We start from the raw sequence: 25,741 nt of genomic DNA on the forward strand, positions 1-25,741 counted from the left end.
TAATTAATCTCCTTGTAACAAGAACCCAGCTTTCACTAGGACTAAATCTGAAGGTTTAATTGTATCTTTATTGATGTAATTTATAGTTTTCAGAAATGGAGTTTAAAACAAAACAAAACTTGTTTTCTTCAATAAATGGTAGCACGTTTAACAGACAGAAAATGACCATTTCTATCAACATGGTCCCAACACTTTTCCCCTGCTATACATGCCGTAAAAGAATCTTTTTTTTTTTTATCTTAGAAAATGCTCACTTTTTCTAAATTTTCCAGCACGGCGTTATCTGAAGCAGCTCAATGTTTGCTATCCCTAATTCCTAAGCCTCTCACAGGTTGTAGAGTAACATGAATGTTCTCTCATGTTGTCTAACTTTTGTTTTTCATTTCAATAATTTAATTCAAATTTATAAAATGATCTTATGTGACTACACATTTAAATTATTTATACAAAACTTTATACCTGCAAATTGTACTGGCCGAAGTACCCATGAAATGCAAGGTGAGAAACTTTTGACTATAAAATTTAGTTTTTTCTTCGAACAGTTCGGTTCCAGCTTTAATATCTTGTTTCCCTAGTTACCAGACGCATATATTCAATAATATTATGGTTCCATTTTATAGTTGTCTTTCTCAGTTTGTATTGGTTAAAAGCGTAACAATACTTGTCTATCAATTGTTATAAATATATGACGTAAGCGAAAGAGAAGGAAAATAAAGACAGAAATATAAAACAGATAAGTGTTGGATAGCAGTTGGAAAAGACAGATGATGTTCAAAGTTGAGTTATAAAAAGACAATTTCTCCTTTAAACGTATTTAACAATGTTTGTTTTGAATTTCTCACAAAGCTACTCGAGGGCTCTCTGTGCTAGCCGTCCCTAATTTAGCAGTGTAATACTAGACGGAAGGCAGCTAGTCATCACCACCCACCGCCAACTCTTGGGCTACTTTTTTACCAACGAATAATGGGATTGACCGTCACATTATAACGCCCCACGGCTGAAAGGGCGAGCATGTTTATCGCAACGGGGATGCGAACCCGCGACCCTCAGATTACGAGTCGCACGCCTTAACACGCTTGGCCAGGCCGGGTCACAATGAACCATTGAAATTGGGTAGTGTTATTAGAAATTGTGACACCATTAAGAATAATCACATTTTACTTTTTACACGAACCCGAAGTTTTTTTACTGTTATTTAATAGTTTGTAAAAAAAAACATTTCTAGTATTTCTTTTACATAGCTTTATTTGACAGTTTTACAGTAACTTTATCCAAACGACAAAGGTAATTCAAGACATACTTACTCAAGTTATATAGTAAATATGTTTACTCGATATTTCATAAAAATACGTAAACTGTACTCGGTATTCTGGAATACAACCGAAACTATATATGTCTTGGTGTCAGTGAAAAAAAGCAGATCAATTGTTTTATAGAAGGGTAGAATGCGAATGCAATGAAGTGGTTCTATACAAATCGGTTGTATTTTTTACATTCAGTAGTAAATAACTGATGATATGTTTTTATTATTGACAGTTGTGGAATAGCTGGAACTTACTGGGCTATACAATACAGCCTGGAAGCTACAATTGTTATCTTTGGTGTGATAGCTAATCTAGGTTATCTCTGTTTTTATGCCTTGCTGATACCAATAGCTATGGAGGTAAATAATTTCGTATTTCAGTACTTAATACATTAAAAATATGTGATTTGTAATTACAGTATGAACAATAAGAATGAATGAAGCATGTGACAGTTAGTATCGTTATTGTTTAAAATAATGTGAAAACTTGCGAAGGGAAATGTTCGTAATATATACTCGTTTATAGGTATTTCAACATTATTATTCTTGTTTTCATAGGATGACATTAAGTGATTATACTAAGACTTACCGACATGAGAAAACCATAACATCTGTTTCCACCATCTAAAAAAATTAATCTTTCAAGAAACAAATTACTGTTTCTTAGGCAGAGTTAAATTTTCATTATATTCCAGAAAGTTAATTATAAAATAATAATATTTTATAAAAATCAAATTTTGATATTTTATTATCAAGGCTCACTGCTTGTATATTTTTAATAGATTGTGAAAATCAAACATTGAGTTTTTGTTTATGAAATATGACAGCGCATGTTATTTTTGTAGTAGAAAGGATAGAACGGAAACTGTCCCAGAAAGAGAAAAATGACTTACTAATTTTCCGAGATAAGTTCCAATAAATCGATTGCCGATACTAAAGATTATTTTTATAAATATGTTTTAAAGAAAACTTAAAACTTAATAATTGGTCACGTTTTGTCGTTTACAGTGGTTTCCCAACAATAAAGCCCTCGTGGCAGGAATGGTATCATCAGGGGCTGCTTTCACTCCAGTTCTAATGAATAACTTACATACATTCTTTATGAACCCTAATAACCTTGAACCTGATGATGATGGGTAAGTTAAGTTTGCTATATGAGTAACAAGGTCTCATGACAGGAACTGTATCTTCAGGGGCTGACTTTACTCTAAATCTAGTTAATAACTTGCATAAGCTTCTTCTGCACTCTAATAACCTTTAACCCAATGCTGATGGGAAAATGTAGTTTGTTATTTAAATAAGAAGAGGCTACTTTCAATAATAGCATCTTCAGGGACTGTCTTCGCTCTAAATTTAATAAAACTTGCATACATACTGTTCAATATCCAACAATACTGACTGACATTTTTATAACAGTTTAATGTGCAGTATGAATTATGTAAGTTATTGTTCACTATTCAGCAATATTAACTGCAAGATAAATAAAGTAAACTGCTGTCCATTTTCCAAATTTTTTAACTGTGGGATAAGCTAAGTAAACTACTGTTTCCTATCCAACAATATTGACTGCAAGATAAATCAAGTAAACTGTTGTTATCTATTCAACAATATCAGATGATGTTTTTCTAATAGTTTAGAAAACAGTATGAAATATGTAAACCACCGTTCACTGTCCAACAATATTAACTGCAAGAAAATCAAGTAAAATACTACACACTGTCCAACAATATTAACTACAATATAAATCAAGTAAAATACTACACACTATACAACAATATTAACTACAAGATAAATCAAGTAAAATACTACACACTATACAACAATATTAACTGCAAGATAAATCAAGTAAAATACTACACACTATCCAACAATATTAACAGCAAGATAAATCAAGTAAAATACTACACACTGACCAACAATATTAACTACAAGATAAATCAAGTAAAATACTACACACTATAGAACAATATTAACTGCAAGATAAATCAAGTAAAATGCTACACACTATCCAACAATATTAGCTGCAAGATAAATCAAGTAAAATACTACACATTATCCAACAATATTAACTGCAAGATAAATCAAGTAAAATACTGCACACTCTCCAACAATATTAGCTGCAAGGTAAATCAAGTAAAATACTACACATTATCCAACAATATTAACTTCAAGATAAATCAAGTAAAATACTGCACACCATTTAACAATATTAGCTGGAAGATAAATTAAGAAAACTACTGTAAAGTGACCAACAAAATTAATTTATGTTTTATAAAATAGATTACACTGGAGTATAAATCAAATAATCTATTGTTCACTATTAAAGAATTTATTGGATATTGAACATTAATTTACTTGCTTTATACTACAGTTTAAACTGTTAAATAAATATCATATGGATAGCAAAGAGTAGTTGACTCGATTTATCCTAAGTCAATATTGTTGAATTGTGAACAGTGATATACGTGATTTATCCTGCAATTTATACTGTTAGGAAAACAACAATAAATATTGTCGGATTGGTAACATTAGTTTACTTGATGTATCCTTTTGTTAATATTGTTAGATGATGAATAGTAATGTATTTGATTATCCAGCAGTTTCAATTATTATAAAAAATACCAGTTAATATTTTTTATTGTCAATAGTTCTTTTTTTAATGTTCCTGCACTTTAAGCTGTTAGTAAAACATCGGATAATATTGTTGGATAGTACATTGTAAGTTACTTGTTTTATCTTGAAGTTAATATTTTTTGACACTGAATAGTAGTTAATTTCATTTAACCTGCAGTTCAAACACGAAAATATCAGTAAATATTGTTGGATAGTGAACTGGCAGTATTATAACAGTTTAAAGTGCAGTGAAAATCAGGAAAATTCCTGTTCTTTATCCAACAATGTGTGTGTGTGTTTTCTTATAGCAAAACCACATCTGGCTATCTGCTCAGTCCATTGAGGGGAAACGAATGCCTGAGTTTAGCAATGTAAATCCGTAAATTTCCCACTGTACCACTGGAGGACTATCTAGCAATATTAAATACATGAGACATCAAGTAAACTGTTGTTCACTCTCCAACAATATTAACAAAAGTTACCTATGAATTTAAAACGCAGGATAAATTGAGTGAAATACTGTTCACTATTCGCTAGTATTAACTCGTGTTTCCCTAACAGTTTAAACTACAGGATAATTCATATATATAAACAGGATATAAACATGTAAATGCATATTTTGATATATAAGTTCCAGCAATGCCTTCACCTCTGCTCTTTAAGATGGTGTCATAGGACATCAGTACACATGTAAAGTTTTTTTAAGAGCAAATTCTTGTTTTAATAACTCTTTCTTTTGTAAGAATCTTAACGTCATATTTTCTTTTGTCCCCTACACTAGTACAGCGACATATAACGGACTTAGAGGCTAGACCGTGATTTGTCCCATTGTGTAGCTTTGTGTTTTACATTAAACAAATCGTTTTTTTATTGTAACTGCATGATAATGTTGTCTGTACCATGGTGCTCTGCTTTGTAAAAACTGATAGGGTTCATATCCTTTGTGATTCTAATAATGTTTTTGTTCTCTACAGCTGAACAAGTTGGATATCATTTTCATCTGTGTTTTCAATGGTTGTGAATTGTATATTATGCTCTATCTCTACTATCAAAAGAAGACATTAACTAGGTTGGCTTTGCTAACCTTATCAAATATTTATCATCATGATTCTTGACACTGTAAAACCTCTAAAGCTATTACAGTATTTTTGGTTTTTGACTTAAACAAAATTCATAGTTAATTAACAATAAAAAACATAGACAATATAATCAATTATATGCATAGTGCTATTTTCAGGTATTTCTACAACTCTGAAATTTTGGATCATGTCCCTACATTTTTTCTGATACTGGGAGCTGTACAAGGAGGTATAATATTTATTGGACTACTTTTGTTCCAGGAACCTCGGTCAGAGACACCTAAGGTAAAACAGCTCTTCTGAAATTTTACTTGTATAATGTTAATGCGTAACTAAGAATTGAACACCTGTTTTTGGCAATAGGTATTACAATGTTGATTTATTTTATGGTACATATGTGTGTGTGTGTAGTGTCTGCCATACGCTGGCATCAATGTGAACTTCATAAATCTTAAATAAAACTTCAAGAAGACTCTAGTTAAAAGCTTTTTATAACCATGCACAATAAATATATGTTTAATTAAAAAGACGTATGATATAGATAGTTACATAATGTCTTAAAACTTATTGAGTCAATAAAACATATAAAACATGATGTAATCTTTTGACTTAATTTTTTTTGCCAATGCTGTTGAATTTTCAGATATTTTATTTAATAACAATACCTTTATATGTCTAACCTTTCTGTTATTGAACATTTAAAGATTTTTCCTTTATATATTGTAATGTGAAAGCCTTTCTCTGTAAAATACACATATCAATCCTGAATATCAAGCTAGAAGATGAAAAGCCTGCTACGATTATTAAAATAGCTATTACTCATCATGATAATACTTGGTTTAAAGAGATGGGCTGATAAAACGGATGCTGCATTTGATCTATTACTTTATGATTCTTACAAAAATTGATAAAGCTGAATTATAGCACATATCGAGTGTTTCATAGTTTGTATAACAGTAATATTATAAAGTTCTCTTGTGGGGTAAGAATAAGAAGAAAAACGACTAGTTACCAGAGAGTACAGTTTATAAACATATATTATCTCCATGTTTTATAAATAACACTTTCATTTCTGGTCGCTAAATGGCAGAACAAACAACCGTTTGTGGTTTTTCATTGCACTAACATGGTACCTGTGAAAACAGTTTACAGTAAAGATATATAAAGAAAGAATGATTTAAATTAGGAAGAATAACTGTTCATGAAACTGACAGATCTGTATACATCTTGTTGAAGTTTGAGATTAAAAACACCAGTTTTGTAATTATCAAAGCAAAACATTATTTAGTGGTCCACTTTTGTTAAATTTTTCTTCAATGTACTCAAAACACTTTTGGTTTTACACTCGTAAGTTACGCCTATGCCACCATGTCACTTCCTCATTAGATGTTAGTGTTGATAATATTCGCATCCAACTTTTTCCTTGGTAACATGTGTATGTCAGTTTCATCTTTGATAAACATCTGACGTGGAAGTTGCATCTGTCTACTTTCTCTGACAATTCTATAATCCTCTTATTTTGCTCAAGTCTCTCATGGGAACTTTTTTGAGCTGACATTTTCCTTGTGTACTTTACACACCCGAGACCTTCATTGAGTCTTGTCAGACATACCGTCATGCAGCCTGAATTATCATTTCCTCAACTTTCTACTCTCGTCTTCTTGTTTTGAAATATCGTACTCTCCAGCTTGCTCTCTGTGTTAAGTTGCCTTGTCCAACTCAGGAGCTTTCTGCATATCCCGTTCAACCTGTTACAACTTCCCATGTTACCATGTTCAAAATATGATATCCTCTGATCTACTCGCTGCCAAAGTGAATTCCCCACAGGTAGTTGTAGAACCTCTTGAATTTGTATGTTATGTCATTTTTGTCAGGTGATCCCAATTATGATGCAGTTCTTATGTTTCATCAACCATATTTTAAATGTTGAACTTAACTGTTTGACCTTTCCAGGGTTACATTTTCACTCCCTAGTGCTACTTCCACACTTCACATATATTTTCACCGTCTGTCTTTCTACTGTTACACTTCATTTATTTCCTTTTAGGTAGGTTTTCATTTTATCTTTTTCTTCCTCACTTTTCTCTCATTCTTCACTTCATACTTCCTTCACCTCTTCTTTTCTTTGCTTGGCTAACGAAAGGACGCCCCTAACCGGTTGCCCACCAGTTCCTCATTGGCCACAATAAAATGTTGTAGGGTTTAGTAATATAAACAGTAGATAAAAGGTAAGTATGACTTCATAAACCATACAGAAATAAGCAGCAGTAAGAGTTGAGTCAAACTTACAAGCTTATGGTTATATGTCACTCCATGACTGTTTAAATGCTTTTATTGAAACCTGAAATCATGCAAGTGACATGAATTCAACATTTAGTTGTAGATAAAAATTATATTTGGCAAGATGTGGCTACTTTTGTACTAATGTTTTCTATGTATTTTCTATTTCTAACTTAACAGGACAGAAAGATTAAAAGTTTATAGGTTGAATTAAGAATATTAAGGTTCATGTGAATATAGACAAAATAAAGAACCTTTTGTTTCAAGGCTTTTGAAATTAATATTTGTGTACAGAGAGATTAAGTTACAAGAAAAATCCGTGCCATGCATGTCTGCAAGAAATAATGGTTCTTAAAATATCGAAGCTTATTACCTTCCAGTATTTCAACACTTTCAAGTCAGGGACCAGAACTTGAACAGACGATATTTTATTATAGGTAGAACATATATCTGACAGACCAATGAGAGTGGCTCAGATAAAAGGTAATACATCTTCTGCATCAATCAGAAAAGGATCAGATCCTGGAGACAAAGCTTGTTTGTTAACATTCCAAGAAGAATCATCTGTGGTATCAGAAGACATTTCTACCAGTCCTAAAGCAGATGAAACACAACCATCACTTGCCAGAGTAACGTTTGTAACACCAAAAGAAGCGTTGAAGATGAAGGAATTCTATCTCTTGATAATAACATTTACTAGCTCGTTACATTCAACGATGTTTTTTAACTCATTTTACAAGGTTATGTTTGTATTGATATCATTACGATTTTTAGTTAAATTTATGTTGTATGAAAATATGAAATTCTTAAAAGTAGAGCTTACAGTTGATTATGAAAGTGTAATACACTAAACTGTAGTTTTGTGATAACAAATCACTAAAATCATTTTAACAATAGCACAATACTATTTTTAAAATACCTGATAATCTGCGTTCTTCATATTAAAACGTTGAGCTCTTCCATTCTTATTTACAAGATGAATGTTATGCTTAAAAAATATACTATTCATAAACTCGGAAGAGAGAATTCAAGCTGAACTACAAATATGTTTCTTATATATATATATATGTTCAGCAAATATTACAATATAATTGGCAACAGGTTATTAGTCACTTGAAATATAATTCATTTTTTTAAGTGCCAAGTTCTGTTTATCTAACATCCCTAGAGTCTCTTACGTTTCAAAATTTAATATTGGCTGAGTTTCATGTCACTGCATCTAGAACTTCGCTTTTGTGTTTAATATAAATTACATTGCATTTCACCTTCTATGGATCATATCAAAACAAAGTAATATTGCTATTACATAAACTTTACTCCTTTGCAGTTCCTTAATGTTAGCTCTAATCTTTCTCTCTGGAAAATTCACAAACAAGTGGCTAATTCGTATTGAACGTCTGCTTTTGTCTAGTAATAATGTGTTTCTAGCCATGTTGGCTTCAAGAAAACAATATCGTGAACACTCCTGCCTAATATTTAATATCACAATCTCCACGTGTCATCACAGTTTCACGCCAGGTGTCCACTAACAAAGATAATCTATATTCAAAATAGAGTAAACAAACAAGGTTTTTAACTCCAGATTTTCACATCAAGTGGGTGTTTCGTCATCATGAAAGATAATCCTTCCCAATAACAATTTATGGTTGGAGCTTACCATCAAGTAGTTTTCCTTCTTAGGTTTCCATTGAGTTTTGTCAATTATATATCCTGATTAAAGTTAGCCTTCAAGATGGGTCTACTTGATAGGTTTTCTCTAGCACAGTGATGCTCCGTCCATTCCATATCTTGACTAAGACTTGTTATCAGGGTGGATGCTTATGCCAGTTTTTTGCTAGTACAGAGTTCCACTGCATAACTACCATTGAAGTTTGTCATTAGGGTGGGTCTTCAGGCCAGATATAGACGAGTAAAGAGAAGCTTTCTCCATTTAATAACTTGACTAACGTTTTTCGCTGCATTGAATATTCATGTGATGCGGGAAGAGATGAACAAATCAGCAAGATAATAATATTTAATATATCAAACTTGTCACCACCTATTAGCTGATTGTGTATGATCAAATTTATCTTTTTTCTATATCTTTAAAAGTTGTATGACACTATATGGAGGTTAAGTACAATACAGGAAGTTCATTCTTATATACATTGTTGGTCATTTACCCTTAGATACATGTACTTTTGTAGATAAGAGATCATTCCGGATCCATGTGAGATCAATGCTATTTTGATTCTTCATATATAAACTCAATGTTCCTTGGGGGTATATCCCAAATTTCTGAAGCAACATCTGAGTTGCTTTCAGGTTTCTTGTCATTCATCTATTTAAAATATATTAAGTGAAAGTACCAATTTTTCTTAAATATATGTAGGTGAATCAAATCACCGGGAACAGATTTAAGCTTCAAACTTTTAATTCCTTTTTACATGAGTTTCACTCACTATTTAGGATTATATCTTTATCCTGAATTCCATCTAGGAGATACACAAATTCCTTTCATGGCTAAGACAATGAAAAGAGTACAATTTTTTTCTTGTTTTAATCCTTTGGGTTAGTAAATTAATATATCTATGTTGAAAATGTCACATCCAGTTAAAGTTGGATCACGTATTGGCCAATGATTGGTTAACTAGGTTACAGAGGAATTTATAGGAATAAATTATCCTCACTAGAATCCTTTTTTGGTTCGTTCTTTTGTTACGTCAGTTTCTTCTATAAGATTACAACCCATTAATGTATGAGCAGAACAAAACTCAAGTCTTAATTTTCAACGTCACCTTTTCATGTAATGCCTATAAGATTCATCATGTTCAAACTACTTTATAAAGTTGCTTAATTAACTAAACGTTTTTGTTCTTCATCACTGTTTAATGTTTCACCTGCAGCAGTGTTTCGTATATGTCTGAAAAACAGCAATGTGACTGACTCTAGTATTAAACCCAGTTTAACTAGAACTATTGATGTGACTGACTCTAGTGTTAAACTCAGTTTAACTACAACTATTGATGTGACTGACTCTAGTGTTAAACTCAGTTTAACTAGAACTATTGATGTGACTGACTCTAGTATTAAACTCAGTTTAACTAGAACTATTGATGTGACTGACTCTAGTGTTAAACTCAGTTTAACTAGAACTAATGATATGACTGACTCTAGTGTTAAACTCAGTTTAACTACAAATATTGATGTGACTGACTCTAGTGTTAAACTCAGTTTAACTAGAATTATTGATGTGACTGACTCTAGTATTAAACTCAGTTTAACTAGAACTATTGATGTGACTGACTCTAGTATTAAGCTCAGTTTAACTACAACTATTGATGTGACTGACTCTAGTGTTAAACTCAGTTTAACTACAACTATTGATGTGACTGACTCTAGTGTCAAACTCAGTTTAACTAAAACTATTATGCTCAAGTTCAAACGAGAACGTTGACAGAATTGCAACAGTTCCACAACGAAGGTGAGTACTTTTTAGTTAATATATATAAAATCTGAATATGTACGAATCAGACTTAGGGTTTATGATAGATTTTACGAATATATTATTAATAGAACGAATTATAATATTTTCTTTTTAGACATATGGACAAACATTTATAGATGATGATACATTTCTAGCCACATCAGGATCTATATCTGCAGTTGTTCACTGTCTTTTTAGGATGATTATTGGTCGAGTACAAGACAAAATAGCTTACAAGGTAAGGAATCCAACATGTAAAACGATTGCTTATAGCTAAACTTTAAATCATTATTTTTAAAACAATAATTTCAACCGAAAGAACAGAGTATACGTTTATCCATCATTCTAAAAGAAATTGGCTGCAATAGTGTCGCTCGACTTACGCTATGGTATAAGCTGGGAAAGTCAGTTGTACCACTCTGTCGTAGCTGTGTCCTAATTTACCTATCGTGTGCTAACTAGTGACTATGTAGAAGTAGTAAACGATCATATTTTACTCGTACGTAATGGGCAATTTATTGGTGTTATGGTCTCAGTAATGAGGCTGACATATTTTTTGCAGAAATCTGGCTCTCACTGTTAACTTATACTTTGAAATACGCATGATTTGTATCCAGCAGATCATATATCAACTATAAACTCCATATCCTTTCATTTTTGTATCCTAAAGGAAAAAAAACAAAAACTAGCCTATTTACAGAGAATTGTCAACACCCTTGGAGAGATTTGTATACCACACAGATACTTATCTTGTGAGGTGTCGTTTTGACCTGATTAACGCTGTTACTATAACTGAGCATTTAATCTGGAAAAATTTGATCTACGTCGTATCCAGTTAAATAGCAGCAGGACCATATGATGTGTATTATGCTTAAGATGCTGCACCATGTTTTTCCTGCCTCAGTGAATCTTTTTTATTCTTTTTCATTAGGCTTTACAGCAGGTATAATATCACAGTTTATGACATTGGTTTATTGTTATTCCAACATTCTACACATGTATCGATTTATTCTTTAGCTAGGGAGTTAATGTTCGTTTTCATTGGATTTAACGAATCAAACAAGTTCCTTTCTGATACTCGGTATCGGTTCTATAGACACCAGCCAACCAACCGTTTTATTCAACATGAGACATCAATTAATTAATCCTTTGTAAACAAGGAATACATTATTTATTTTTCTATAGAGTTTAGTGTATAAAAGCATCTGACCTTCAAATCGAGGCAACATTGATTGAGATGGGTCTGACATTGCTGAATATGATGAAAGGACATCCAATAATGAAATATTACCATCTTTACGTGTGATCTTCCTCAAGGTTATCTGAAAAATCCAGATATTCCAAACTGAAATGTTGTACTCTAATTCTCATTTTTATAGATGGCTTAAAATCAGGTGACTGTTATTATTGTCATGGTTTACTTCATCTTTCATGTTTTTCACAGAATATTATCTACAAATTCAAGTTTCTGCTGAATTTGAGTAGATTACACAAAATGTTAGTGGTATACGAATCGTACCATCTGAAAAATTGTACCATTCAGAAAAACAAACAAACTGGGATATTCATCTCTGTCATCTATCTTAATTATGTTGTTTTTTATTCTTATCAGTATCTCAAAGAACAAATTAGCTCACACTGCAGCCAAACTAATCTCTGTTGCCATTACAATCTTGCCTAGTCTATATTTCGATTTCAAGTTAGACCCCGTGTCAAAGTTTCAGACAGTTGGCAGACAGTTTGTGGTGTGTAACGAGTTAAGAAGCTTTTCTATATAAAATCTACTATTGGAAATTGGCTATCTGGTTTACACAGAAATCATAGGTTGTTTTGCTTTTTTAAACTTTGGGCAAAGTCACTCGAGGGTTATTTGTGCTACCTGCCCCTCATTTAGCAGTTATAAACTGGATAGAAGGTAGCTAGTTAACACGACTCACCAACTATCACACTAGGATGCCCTTACATCTGAAAGGCTAAACATGTTTGGTTATGAGGATTCAAACCTACAGATTGCAAGTTGAGCGTCATAACTATCAGGCCAAGTATCATCTGAACAAAAACGACGAAATTGTTTGAGTAGGTTTAATTCTGGAGAGCTGCTACACTACTTGTGCCAGACAATTTAGTAAAGAAAAAAGAAAAAGGTAAAGGCAAATGTAAAAATAAATATATATTTTGTAAGGTTAAGAATTAAATACAATTAAAAGACCCATGACTGTCATGTAGTTACAAGGAATTGAACAATTCATGGATAAAAATGATGCCATCACTCAATGTTGTGATACTTGCAAGAAATTAAAATATGGATATGTGAACCTACAATATGAGTGTTTATAATAATTATACTTTGTCGGGTTTTTTATTTGCAAGAGCAAACAGCGTGGAACAGCATATCCTTAAATTGGAACTTTCTGCAGTTTCTTTACAAACTAACTAGCCAATCTTGGTCACAAGTTTGATGTTAATTTTTTTATACGTTGCTTAGTTTCTCAATTTGCTAGCTACTTGCTTGAAAGTCCATTCTGACTGTTGATCTGCAAAAGCTAAAATTCATCATGAGATAAAATTGCAGTAGATGTACAGAAGACGAATATTTGGAGAACTTCTTCATGTTCACCTGTTGAAGTTCATCCTAAGACTGGAGAAGAAAAGATGTGAGAGAAGTGGAATGGGAGACAAATCAAATACACTGAAATGGGAAATAATCTGTAACCATGAAACAAGAAAAACATTCCACCCAGAGGAGGTTAAAGATCCAAACAACAAGGTGAGAACTAAAAGATGTATGAAAAAAAGGAGGTCTGTAAACAAGCACACCAAGCAGATTATGGGAACTGATTCTGGTTTAAATGATCCAACAGGCGATAAAAGGGATGTGGAAAAGAGATACAAGTACCCTTCCAAAGAGAAATCCAATACCCTTAATGTGGCGTGTACCTCATCATGTAAACCCCGTTAAGACCTCAGTCAGGCATGGAAGTAGGGTGAAGAGGATGAGGTATAACGAAGAGGTGGTACAGAATGTATAGGACAAGAAAAGAAACACCTGGTGGTGCTGGGAAAAGAAAAAGGCCACAGACAAAGCCTCCTGATAATTAGTAGAGGTACAAACTGATAAAGAACAATCAAGTGAAAAATGGATGAATACTGGGAGGAACAGAGTGGTGGGAAAATTAGAGAAAAGAGACACACCACAGTCGCTTACAGGGAAGTAGAAATATGATAGACACTAGGAGAGTAGCCTGGTGGGACGTGTTGACAGTGTGGATTAGATATTTCAAAAATGTATCAATAATGCAACAGTAATCTGTTATATTATTATATAGTTTATTTAAAATAAACTGCTAATCTTCTAATAAGGTTGTGACACTCTGCATTTTAATTCTAAACAAAATCTCAGCTATAAAATATTGGAGACAAAAGATGCATGGCCCAATCCAAAATCAGTCCATTCTCTATCCTCTTGTTCCTACTCCAGTGATCTAAGTTGAATTAAACGATTCGTTTAGATCTGAATCAGCATTTTCATAAGCAAAAATTATAATGCAAGATCTTTCAAAATGGTCAACAACTTTTAGCTTACTTTGAGCCAAGAGATTAATCAATGAAATGTTTTGAATGCGTTGGTTGAAACTTTTGTGAAAATCTGCCTTTGTTATTTGTGAACAATGTTTCGATCTCCAAGCTAAAGCCTTTTCGGGCCTATTAGTCTGAGTCATTTCAGAGTATAATAATTGCTCATCTAATGGTATGATCTATCATTAACACAGGCCTTGGTGAAAACAGTGCTGTTTGTTTACTTTAGGAAGAACATGGTTCCAGATACTAATGATGTCTGTATTTCGGTTTCTGTTTATTTTACTACTGATGTCTTTATTTCGGTTTCTGTTTATTTTGCAACTGATGTGTATATTTCGGTATCTGTTTATTTTGATACTGATGTCTATATTTCGGTTTCTGTTTATTTTTAGTTTATTTGCATCATAATTGCTTCTTTGATATTCTTTGTATAGTTTCTTACTAAAGGTTTGTTTTAAAGTTATTTTTAATTGAGCAGAAAGCTACCCAATGGGTATTGAAACCAAAGGAGTAAACAGCTTTAGCATATTGTGTTCTAGTAATACTAATAATATAACACGTTGATGCAAAGCTTATTTAAATGGTTGCAACATACATGCATATCAAACAAAAAGTCTGGATTACCCGTTGTCTCTGCAGGGTTTATCAAATTTATGTGGCTTTAAATCAATTTTCAGCTTTTAGGTAAAATCAAATTCCAAAGTGTCAGGTTTCAAGAATAAAAAAAATATATACCAGTTTAAATAAAAATTGAACATTACATTCACTAGGACTTAATAATTCGTAATATTATCTGTTAACTTTGTTTCAGAAACTCTTTGCTAAAAATAAAACATGTATTTTATAAAAGACCGAGAATATAACAATACTTATCATTTGATCAAAACATGTGGTTGCTCTACGTTTGAACTCAGGAAAGTTATCATAAATTAAAACATGCTATTCATATGAATGGAAACGCTATACGTATTTCCACAGGAACAACACTGGAAACTCAGAAAAAATCAAAGAAGAAATTACAACAATAATAAACAAAAAATCTCCCAGAGGATGAAGCCTGTAGATAAGTTACATCTTAAACCGCATTCTAGAAAAACTAACAATGAACACAACCTTGAACAGCCAATGAAATCTTGCCATGGTCAAAGTTCTCCCTTTCTCTATGGTTTTTGTGTTAGGGATTATCCTATAATTCAGGTACACAGCCAACTCTTCATTCCTGAGAGTTCTCTGAAAGAGGAAGTATTTTAAAAAGTATTTAAACTTTTAAACTTATGAAGGTATCACCTTCCTTCCAAGACATCAAAAACTAAACACTTAAAGTCACTAATGCAGCCATCTGTGCGACTGTGTTTTAATAATAAAAGCCTGGAAATTCACTCGTGGATTGGATATTAAAGACTACCATCTCCTTCTCTCAACGAGAATTATTTTTGTTTGAAAGCAAAATCATTAAAGAAAGCAGAAACATCGTGATACAAACCACTGACCAACAGAAAATCAACTAGAAATAAATTAGTAACTTGACTGATCATTATTTTATAACATACATTCAAATCAGTTATGAAAATAAAAATACTTCTTACATTGAACAACACTGAACTCGACTACAATAATTAAATTATAAACAACAATAAACATCAAACTCCTTACATCCAGAGCTGATTTATCACCAACAAGCCAACTACCTGGACGCTAACATATACAAAGTATGCCGTCTGCAATACATTATATGTCTTAGAAGTTTCATGTAAAAATAGTATGTTTTTCGGACATACATTTGGGCAGAAAGTGAAGATTAGTTTTATATCTGACTACGGGCCCAATGGTTGGATTGCTCGATCTGGAATCAACGTCCACAGGATCGAAATCTGTCTTTAAACATGATTGCTCTTTAATCAGTGGGAACATGATAATATTCAGACGATCCCACTATTCTTTGGTGAACAGGAAACCAGGAATTAGCGATGGGCGGTGTTGTCCAGCTGCATTTCTTCTATTCAGTCATTTCAAAATTACTAACGGCTAGGTCAAATGGACTTAGATCACCCTTGGTTCTATACAAATATATCTAACTTGTCTTTCTCCAGCTACAGATGTGAAGAAGTTGACAAATTATGGAGCCCGAAATGTCATCTCAGCAACAAGTGAAACTCTCCATCAGTGTGTGTGTGTGTCTTTCCTTATAGCAAAGCCACAATCTACTGAGCCCCCCAGGGGAATCGAATCCCTGATTTTGTAAATCCGTAGACATTCCGCTGTGCTAGCAGGGGGCATGTGAAACTATTTATAAAAATGTCAACCACCCAAGTTTCTTATTAAAGGAGAAAACTTAAAAACACATGCTATAATTAAAGGCTAAGAATATAGAGTGTTTACGAAGTTTGGAAACTTCAATTCAAAACTATTTTACTAGTAGAATTTTGAAAAACAAGACCATTTTTTGAATAGAAACACCTAAATGTGAAATCATGGCTTTCCCATAATACTGTGTAAATGACAATTTTAGTTAGTTTTTCAATTTTATTTTCTCATTACAAGAAAAACGCGTTAAACGAAATCAAGACGAATGTAATACTGGAAGTTTTATTAAATGTATTTCACTTTTGGTAAAACTTTTTATATGTTTAATATATAGTTAACAAGCCTGATCTTGATGGGTTTAAAGACAATACTGCTGTTTACGCTAGTGGCGACGCCATACGGTGGAAAAGTGATGTTCATAATTTGGACTTGTGGACTATTTGCTACAATTTCTGTTGAATTTGTATGCATTCCTGTCGCTATTTCTGAAGTGTTTGGGAAGAAACACACAGCTATGATTTACGGAATGGTATATTTTGTAGCGGTAAGTAATTTGAACAATACCGTGTACCATCAATCAGAAGACAAACAGTTTGTCTATAGGCTTAGATACTATTTTATTAAGTAAGGAGTAGAATAACACTTTCTGTTGCTAACAAAATCATGGTTTGTTTAACATCAGTAGAGTCTTCAGTAAGGCGAAATGAAATGTTTTGATTATCTGAAAATTATCCATGGTTAGCAAGAAACCTTTCAAAGCAATATTTTCCGTAATGCCTTAAAGGTCCATATATATATTACTCTAAACATACACTGGACATTAAGTTAATTCAAATTATTTAGAGTTTTAATACGTTTTCTAGTTTTTTCAACCCTAGTTCTAGTTTTTCTCAGTGTATGGCTTGAACGACGTTCGTATTGTACTTAAGAAATACGAAATCATAGACATTGATAGTTATAATCGGTAACTAATTACTTGTCAAAAGGAGAGGATTTGGTCATTTGGATATAAAAGAAGTATTTTAAAACACTTAACAGTACGTGTGTGATGATAATTTTATAAAATATAAGTGTATACCATAGAGATAGTGAGATATATAGCTACTACCTGAGTAAAGATCCCCTCTATAGCTCTATAGGTACAACACCGTGGGTATGTACCATAGTTGTTATGAATCATATAGCTACTACCTGAGTAAAGATCCCCTCTATAGCTCTATAGGTACAACACCGTGGGTATGTACCATAGTTGTTATGAATCATATAGCTACTACCTGAGTAAAAAGACCTTCCACTGCTTTGTAGGTATATTCCATAATTATAATGAGTTGTATTGCTTATACGTTGGTAGATATAATGCTATACCAACAGAACTATAAAGGATATAAGTTTATAATATAAATGGTATTTAATGAAAGATATCAATAATACACCTGAAGATGTTCCTTTCTAGTGTTGTAGGTATAACAACACAGATGTATATCAAAGTTCGGTCTTCTGTACTAAACATTCCCCAGTGGCAGAGCATTATATATACTTAATCTACTAGAAACAGGGTTTCCATACCCGTGGTGGGCAGAACATAGATAGCCCTTTGTGTTGCTTTGTGCTTAATTATAAATAACAACTCTACTGAAAATTGTATTGAAAGGATGAAGACTTAATAATGGATACAGTATCTGTTTATAAAATACGCATTTGTGTTCGTCACACGTTTTATAAACATCAGTTATTTCACACATCTTCTCAAACATTAAGTTACATCAATCTCTTAAATGTATTTATGTGTTCACCATATAATTGTTTATTTTATTTTACATCAATCTTTTTAATATTATTATTGATCTGTTTTTTAATCGATAAATTATTGTGTCTTTTCTTTTAGGGCAGTTCTTTACTATTCTGGCCTCTAACGCTTAAAGTAATTATACCACACTTTGGATGGTTTGGAACATTTTCTTTGATGGGGAGTATGACATTTATTGGTAAGTTTTAAGTTTGTATAAAATAAGCTAACAATATGTTATTTGTGTCAGGTTAGATCGTGTAGTTGGTTTCGACACTCAAAACTGTATTCCTCTTATTTAATACATTAACACCTGTGTTCTAAGATTAGCAGTTAAATTGTTTTGAAAATAAAAATCCTGGAACTCTTTCAATCTTTTTAAATGTCAACTTTCTGAATGCAAAGTTCTCGTTTGTCAATTTTAATGTGACTTTTAATAATATATTAATTGTAAAGAAATGCTAACTTTAAAAGCAGCAGGATTGTTTCTGAGCTGTAACACTACACTAAGGTAATTATTCTAAAGCAGCAAGATTGTCTGTGAACTGTAACACTACGTTAAGGTAATAATTCTAAAGCAGCAGGATTGTCTGTGAGATGTAACACTACGCTAAGGTAATTATTCTAAAGCAGCAGGATTGTCTGTGAGCTGTAACACTACACTAAGGTAATTATTCTAAAGCAGCAGGATTGTCTGTGAGCTGTAACACTACATTAAGGTAATTATTCTGAAGCAGCAGGATTGTCTGTGAGCTGTAACACTACGCTAAGGTAATTATTCTAAAGCAGCAGGATTGTCTGTGAGCTGTAACACTACACTAAGGTAATTATTCTAAAGCAGCAGGATTGTCTGTGAGCTGTAACACTACACTAAGGTTATTATTCTAAAGCAGCAGGATTGTCTATGAGCTGTAACACAACACTAAGGTAATTATTCTAAAGCAGCAGGATTGTCTGTGAGCTGTAACACTACGTTAAGGTAATTATTTTCCACAACATCATTTAGTACTTCTTTAATGTATTCTTCAGGCTGCTATGAGTTCATGGATAATGTTTTCACTTTCAAGAGAACTGTGCTCGTTATGATACTTAGATTAATTATAAGTAAACTTAGGTTATCAAACCACGGCTAATCAATTGAATAACTGAATATGCGTGGCAATATTAATGATTTGAATACATCACTGACTCTCAAACACATAAACTGAAGTTAACTTAATGTTTCACTTTTTTTCATGTATAACATAGCCTTGTTTCTAGATATTTCAAAAACTATCTCGATCATTAACAAATATTTTAGATATTGTAGGACTATTTTTATAAATTTATTTGACATATTACTTCATGTGCCCTCTGGCAAATATTGAAATTAAATAACTGAAAATAACTTACTTTCAACGACTTACATGTGTTACTAGTAGTCAACACCAACAGATTTAGTAGTTCCTTCAGTATAGGTGAAACAAAAATTTTACAGAGTGTACGATTTATAAACTTGTAAAGAGTTAAAAAAAAAATTAACAGAGCGATTGTTGTTTAGGTTTACCGAAAGTCTATAAAGCAGTTATACTTATAAGAACTATTGTATCCACTACAGTTATACTTATGAGAACTATTGTATCCACCACAGTTATACTTATGAGAACTATTGTATCCACCACAGTTATACTTATGAGAACTATTGTATCCACCACAGTTATACTTATGAGAACTATTGTATCCACCACAGTTATACTTATGAGAACTATTGTATCCAACACAGTTATACTTATGAGAACTATTGTATCCACCACAGTTATACTTATGAGAACTATTGTATCCACGACAGTTATACTTATGAGAACTATTGTATCCACCACAGTTATACTTATGAGAACTATTGTATCCACCACAGTTATACTTATGAGAACTATTGTATCCACCACAGTTATACTTATGAGAACTATTGTATCCACCACAGTTATACTTATGAGAACTATTGTATCCACCACAGTTATACTTATGAGAACTATTGTATCCACCACAGTTATACTTATGAGAACTATTGTATCCATCACAGTTATACTTATGAGAACTATTGTATCCACCACAGTTATACTTATGAGAACTATTGTATCCACTACAGTTATACTTATGAGAACTATTGTATCCACCACAGTTATACTTATGAGAACTATTGTATCCACCACAGTTATACTTATGAGAACTATTGTATCCACCACAGGCTAAGTAATTACCTGAACTCTTTTGTAAAGGATATCTCTTCTTTAGAATATACAGTAGAGAATGAAGATAATCATCGATTACCTAATTTGGATGGACAAACGTAAGAGTTTATCAATCAGTTTTACCTGTTTTACCAGAGAAATGTTATTCTATGAAAGCCTTTTCTAATGTCAGATAAACCAGACTATGTGAGAGAAAGATACATTTGCTATTCTGTTGTTTATTATGAACAAAGACTACTGCATCAGTTATCTTTAATGAAGCTATAAAGCCCAAAATAAATTGTTTCCTGTCCAGAAGAAAGTAGAACTAGAGCAGCAGTTATGTGTCACAGAAGAGAAAAAACTACAACTAGAGTAGCAGTTATGTGTCACAGAAGAGAAAAAACTACAACTAGAGTAGCAGTTATGTGTCACAGAAGAGAAAAAAAAGTAGAACTAGAGTAGCAATTATGTGTCACAGAAGAGAATAATTTCCAATATTGTTCTGTAATTATAGACAATTTTCACCAATTGAAACAGTGAGCAGAATGAAAGTAACCAAGGTTAGCAATAGTACAAGAGTTGCATCCACTGCATTACCAGTACATATCATATTGCTTGTTGAGGACTTTACAGAAGATATAGACTTACTACACTGAAGAAAATAAGTGACTTGTTGGCTGATTGTTTTCATGTATCTATGAGACCAGATGGTGATTGGACCAAACAACAATCACGCAACATCACGTGGATTACACACCTCCAATTTTGTACAGATTTCTTTGGGCCAGTTGAGTTATAGCCAATGCTGAGGTAAAGAACAGAGGTGAACATCTTGATGCATTAAAAAAAGGTAGAATGATTCATTGCATTAAATCTTTCGATGAATAATTGAAAGTCGAACAAGGAAACGAGACAAAACTAAGACTATATTTAGCATGAAGGAGGGCTTGTGTGAATTTCCTGTCATGCCACTCGGCCTGTGTATAATTCCTGCTATTTTAAGAACCTAATGGAACTTACACTGAAAAGGCTGCAATGGAGAAATGCCTGTAGTTGAAATATTAGTGTTTGGTTATACAGTCTGCAGCTGAGAATCTTGAAATGTTATTCCAACATACAAAAAGATAGGCTTAAAACTAAAACCAAAGGATTGGTCTCATCCTGGGACCAAGGACGAAGTTTTCAATCTCCTTCATTTTACATTGGACTTTGGTTTTGTAACTAGCTTCTCGAAGGATACCACATCTTATTCAAACTGAGATTCACTTCAAATGGTACAAGTAATGTGAGAAACCATCCCAATCCTGAAGTGCATCTCTACAAGCAGTTACAAGTGCAGAAAGAGGCGCTGTTCTGTTGTTATCAACTACCAAGCTGCTGTTATCAAACTTTTGTTTCAGTCAGTTGTCCTAGTATTTTGTGGCATGAGACTCTCCAGCCTTTACTTAAGGATGGAGAACACCAAGATTTAAATCATACTGGTGCTAACATTTGAAAGTGGTTCTTTTGACTGCAATGGCGTAACTGTTGTATGGTACATGCATCTAAAAGAAATAACCATTTCAAGTAGAGTAAGCTTCTCTGCACACAATAAGCCTGAATACAGTTAGTCCACTTTTGGAAACAGAGAGTGACCATCAATACACAACCATCGTCATCAGTCACTTCAAACAGTGGTCCATAGCTGCGCCATTAGTTGAAACAGTAAGAGAGTCCATAGCTGAAAGTGCGCGATCTCCATTATTATCTCAAGTCATAGCAAAAGAGATAAAAACTATTAAGCATATGCGTACAAAGTTTATCATACCCAGAAGTGACTGGGCTAAACACTTGCCGCATATTACGATAGCATGCAGAACAATAGAAATGTCAAGAGGTTCTGTTGGTCATGTGGGAATTTCCTGTTGGCGTGATGTATGGAGTTCCCCTATGAGAAATATCCCACACAATGTCCACAGAAATATGTGAAGAAGTTAAGGTCTGCATTAAGTGATGTGTTCAATTGGAAATGCCACTTAATGAGAGAAGTTTTTCGAAAACACAGTAAGGGAAAGGATATACTGATGAGAAGATTCAGTTTGGTTGTGGAACATTCCAACAAAAAAAAAAGAAGCAGCTTAAATCTGACTGGATTAGTCCATACTTCATATTCTGATACGTTTGTCCACTGACACTATGAGCTATAATGGACTAAAGGTACATGAAGCATCTCAGTAAGATGCTTCAATACATAACAAGCATTCTGTACGTTAACTAATCATAAGTCTAACAGAGATGTCGTCTAAGGTTATATCGACTCATCCAAAGAGCTAAAAATAGTTAATTAGATATTACTATATATCTTACAAAAGAAAAACATCAAAATGACTTAGGGAATGGGAAGTGTAGTATAATAGTTTATTTGTGTATTAAAATTCTTCAAACAAATTCCACATTTCAGGAAGGGTACAATGTCGTAATCTACATTTGTAACGTTTGAATTATGATGCTGGTATCTGGCAGTTTCCTGAAAGTTAATAATCATGGAGATCCATATAACATGCAGATATCAGTGTAGAATTTAAATATAACTTCAGTGCTAGTTTTTGAAGTATTCAGTGAGTCATTTAGTTCAGTGTTAATAATAAGAGTTATCACATTTATTCAGTTACAATACTGATTGTCCCAGAAACTATACAAATAAGTTTCAAAGTAAGTTATAGATGCGTCTTGCAATTTATATTGAAACTTTGTATATGAAAGTAGGCTTATAATTAGCTTGAAAATTTTATTTACGAAATATTGTGTAGGATTGAACGAACATGTAGTAATTTACTTTACATTTAAAAATATTATTTTTGTGTATTATTGCAGGACTGGAGTTAGTGTCATTTTTACCAAATCATCAAAAATAATCTGCTGAGTAATAGAACATGATACATGTTACAACAGCATAATTTACATGAAGTGTCAAATGATAAAGCAAACACAGTGTTATTTATTAACTTTGTTCCGATCTATACTTAAATCTTTGTCGAACTGAAAACTTACTAGCTCTTAAGAGTTTAATGTAGCGGGAAGATATGCGATTGTTAATTACAAAGCTGCACAATAGGCTAATGCGCTCTGCAAACCGCGAGTTTCTTAACACGTTATAAACCCTCAGGGTTAACGTTAAGCCAATGGGAGGAAGAGTCATAAATAAGTTTATTTTTCAGCTCTCATTTATAAATACGAATTGTTTCCAAATATATTGATTTGTGTGCTAAATAGTCTCGCGAAAAATTATCTATACACAGCTATTCGTAATTTTGAGTGAAGGCAACTAGATAAAATACAGTCGCCGCCAATGCTTGTACTACTCTTTAACAGCTTTCATAGTTGGATTTTCCCATCACCAACTCAAAGTGTAGGTCCACACTCTGGACACATTAAACGTAGACTAGGCTTGACCTTTTGGTTAATAAATCTGTGTAGCTAGAGGTAATTACGTCATAAATCTGTAGTTTTATCACTTAGATGAACCGAAAAAAAATTCCATACAGTAACTAATAACCAGAAGTTCAGGTTATCACATTGATAAGTCGTGTTAGGTTCAGTGCCTAATGTAACGAATGTTTAGTTAGTCGCTTATGTTTGAATTAAAATTTTATTTACATTAATTACGACATTACATATGAAAATTACAAAAATATTATGTTTTGGTGTAGGTCATTAATATCAGATAATAATATCATATTTTTATGTCAATATTCAACTTCCTCCCTTTGTTTATTATGAAGTCACAGGGATAATGGTACATTTATGAATATTATATTTTGAGTTATAACGTATGCAGACAAAAAACAAACATAGTTTTGTTGTTCAGTTGTGTATCTTTACCTATTTTTTCTCTATATAGGTTTTCTGGTGGTAATGGTATTTCCTGAAAGGTACCTCACACAACCAGCTAAAACAACTGTTTCTAATGAAGAAGAAATAACTTTTGACGAAGCTGTTTTAGGTCAGAAATGAATTAATCATTTCTCGTCACTGATCAGATATTCCTAACGTATTCTTTAAACTGAATTTAGAAGTTTTATCTTTTGTTTATCATTTAAAGAGAATATATATATAACTATTGTCATTCGGAAAATGCATATTTTATTACTAATCGTCCACATTTATTGTGGTTACACTGAACTATTGCAAACTTTTACGATGAGTGTATTTGTGAAAGCTGCTATTAGATACCAGTTGAAAATAAATATTACCATTGTGAGAAGACTGTAGCATATGTCTCGCAGTTTGTGATGAAACTTTCAGTTTATCTGTATACAGTTGCAGTCTTATAACTCATAACTATTGTGAGGATTGGGCTTGACATTGTTTGTACTAAAGACTCCAAAAGAGTCCCTCAATGATATAATATGTTACAATAAAGGTGTCAGGAAATATTGTTCTTTAGACACTTTACTTGAGGATTTTCATTTTTATCAAACATGTAATATACATATCATTTAAGGACAAAAAGAAGCCTTTGTTTCACATAGGTCTTCCCACCAACTAAACTCCATCCGACGACAATAACACAATTTACGACAATTCAAATGTAGTGCATTACTTGTTTGTCTGTTTTAAATTTCGTGAAAAGCTACAAGAGTGCTACCTGCGCTAGTTGTCGCTAATTTAACAGTGTAAGAAAAGTCGGAAGGCAGCTAGTCATCATCACCCACCGCCTTCTCTTGAGCTAATCTTTTACCAACGAATAATGGGATTGACCGTCACATTATAATGCCTCCATTAGTAGCTCATCTTTCACTATTGACCTATCTACAGAATGCTCAGAGTCTGGAATATTGATAAACTTTTCTCGTCTGAAATAGAGTAAGAAAAAACCTTAAAGATCAGTTACTACTTATTCTTCAAGAAAAATCAAGTCATCAGCATCACTTAATGATCTAATTATTGTTTTATATTTTATCCTTATCTTAGCACACTTTAAAACATTTTTGGTGTTAGTTTCACTTTTAGTTTTCCAAATGTGGCATTTCTCATTTAGAAAGTTTTTTGTTGTTTTTTGATACACAGAGCAATCAGTTGAGATCACTGATATGAGTCTGGGTTGTGGAGTTATGTTGATCTTCTTGGTCTACAGTCAGA

General features: G+C 32.6%; 1 protein-coding gene and 1 long non-coding RNA gene across 3 annotated transcripts in view; both read left to right on the forward strand.

Moving 5' to 3' along the window:
- The window catches only part of LOC143230068 (uncharacterized), a 106,221-nt gene that overhangs the window by 60,304 nt on the left and 20,176 nt on the right, over positions 1-25,741 (forward strand). The window lies entirely within an intron of this gene.
- LOC143230067 (apicoplast pyruvate carrier 1-like) lies at positions 1,415-25,037 on the forward strand. Of its 2 annotated transcripts, XM_076463068.1 has the most exons (8): positions 1,415-1,663; positions 2,312-2,439; positions 5,154-5,280; positions 7,713-8,015; positions 10,857-10,979; positions 16,959-17,168; positions 18,510-18,609; positions 24,501-25,037. In XM_076463068.1, exons 1-8 carry the CDS (start codon positions 1,658-1,660, stop codon positions 24,611-24,613), a joined length of 1,110 nt encoding a protein of 369 aa, XP_076319183.1. In that variant the 5' UTR covers positions 1,415-1,657; the 3' UTR covers positions 24,614-25,037. The 2 variants fall into 2 exon arrangements, with proteins under 2 accessions (XP_076319183.1, XP_076319184.1); XM_076463069.1 differs by lacking the exon at positions 7,713-8,015.

This window comes from Tachypleus tridentatus, chromosome 10 (assembly GCF_004210375.1).
Source record: "Tachypleus tridentatus isolate NWPU-2018 chromosome 10, ASM421037v1, whole genome shotgun sequence".
NCBI classification, from domain to species: domain Eukaryota; kingdom Metazoa; phylum Arthropoda; class Merostomata; order Xiphosura; family Limulidae; genus Tachypleus; species Tachypleus tridentatus.

What these genes read in the sequence shown, in the direction of transcription:
- LOC143230067 (XM_076463068.1), top strand. An exon ending in TTTTTAACTCATTTTACAAG is followed by an intron (nt 8,016 to 10,856) that starts GTTATGTTTGTA and finishes TTTTCTTTTTAG; the next exon opens with ACATATGGACAAACATTTAT. An exon ending in AAGACAAAATAGCTTACAAG is followed by an intron (nt 10,980 to 16,958) that starts GTAAGGAATCCA and finishes TTTAATATATAG; the next exon opens with TTAACAAGCCTGATCTTGAT.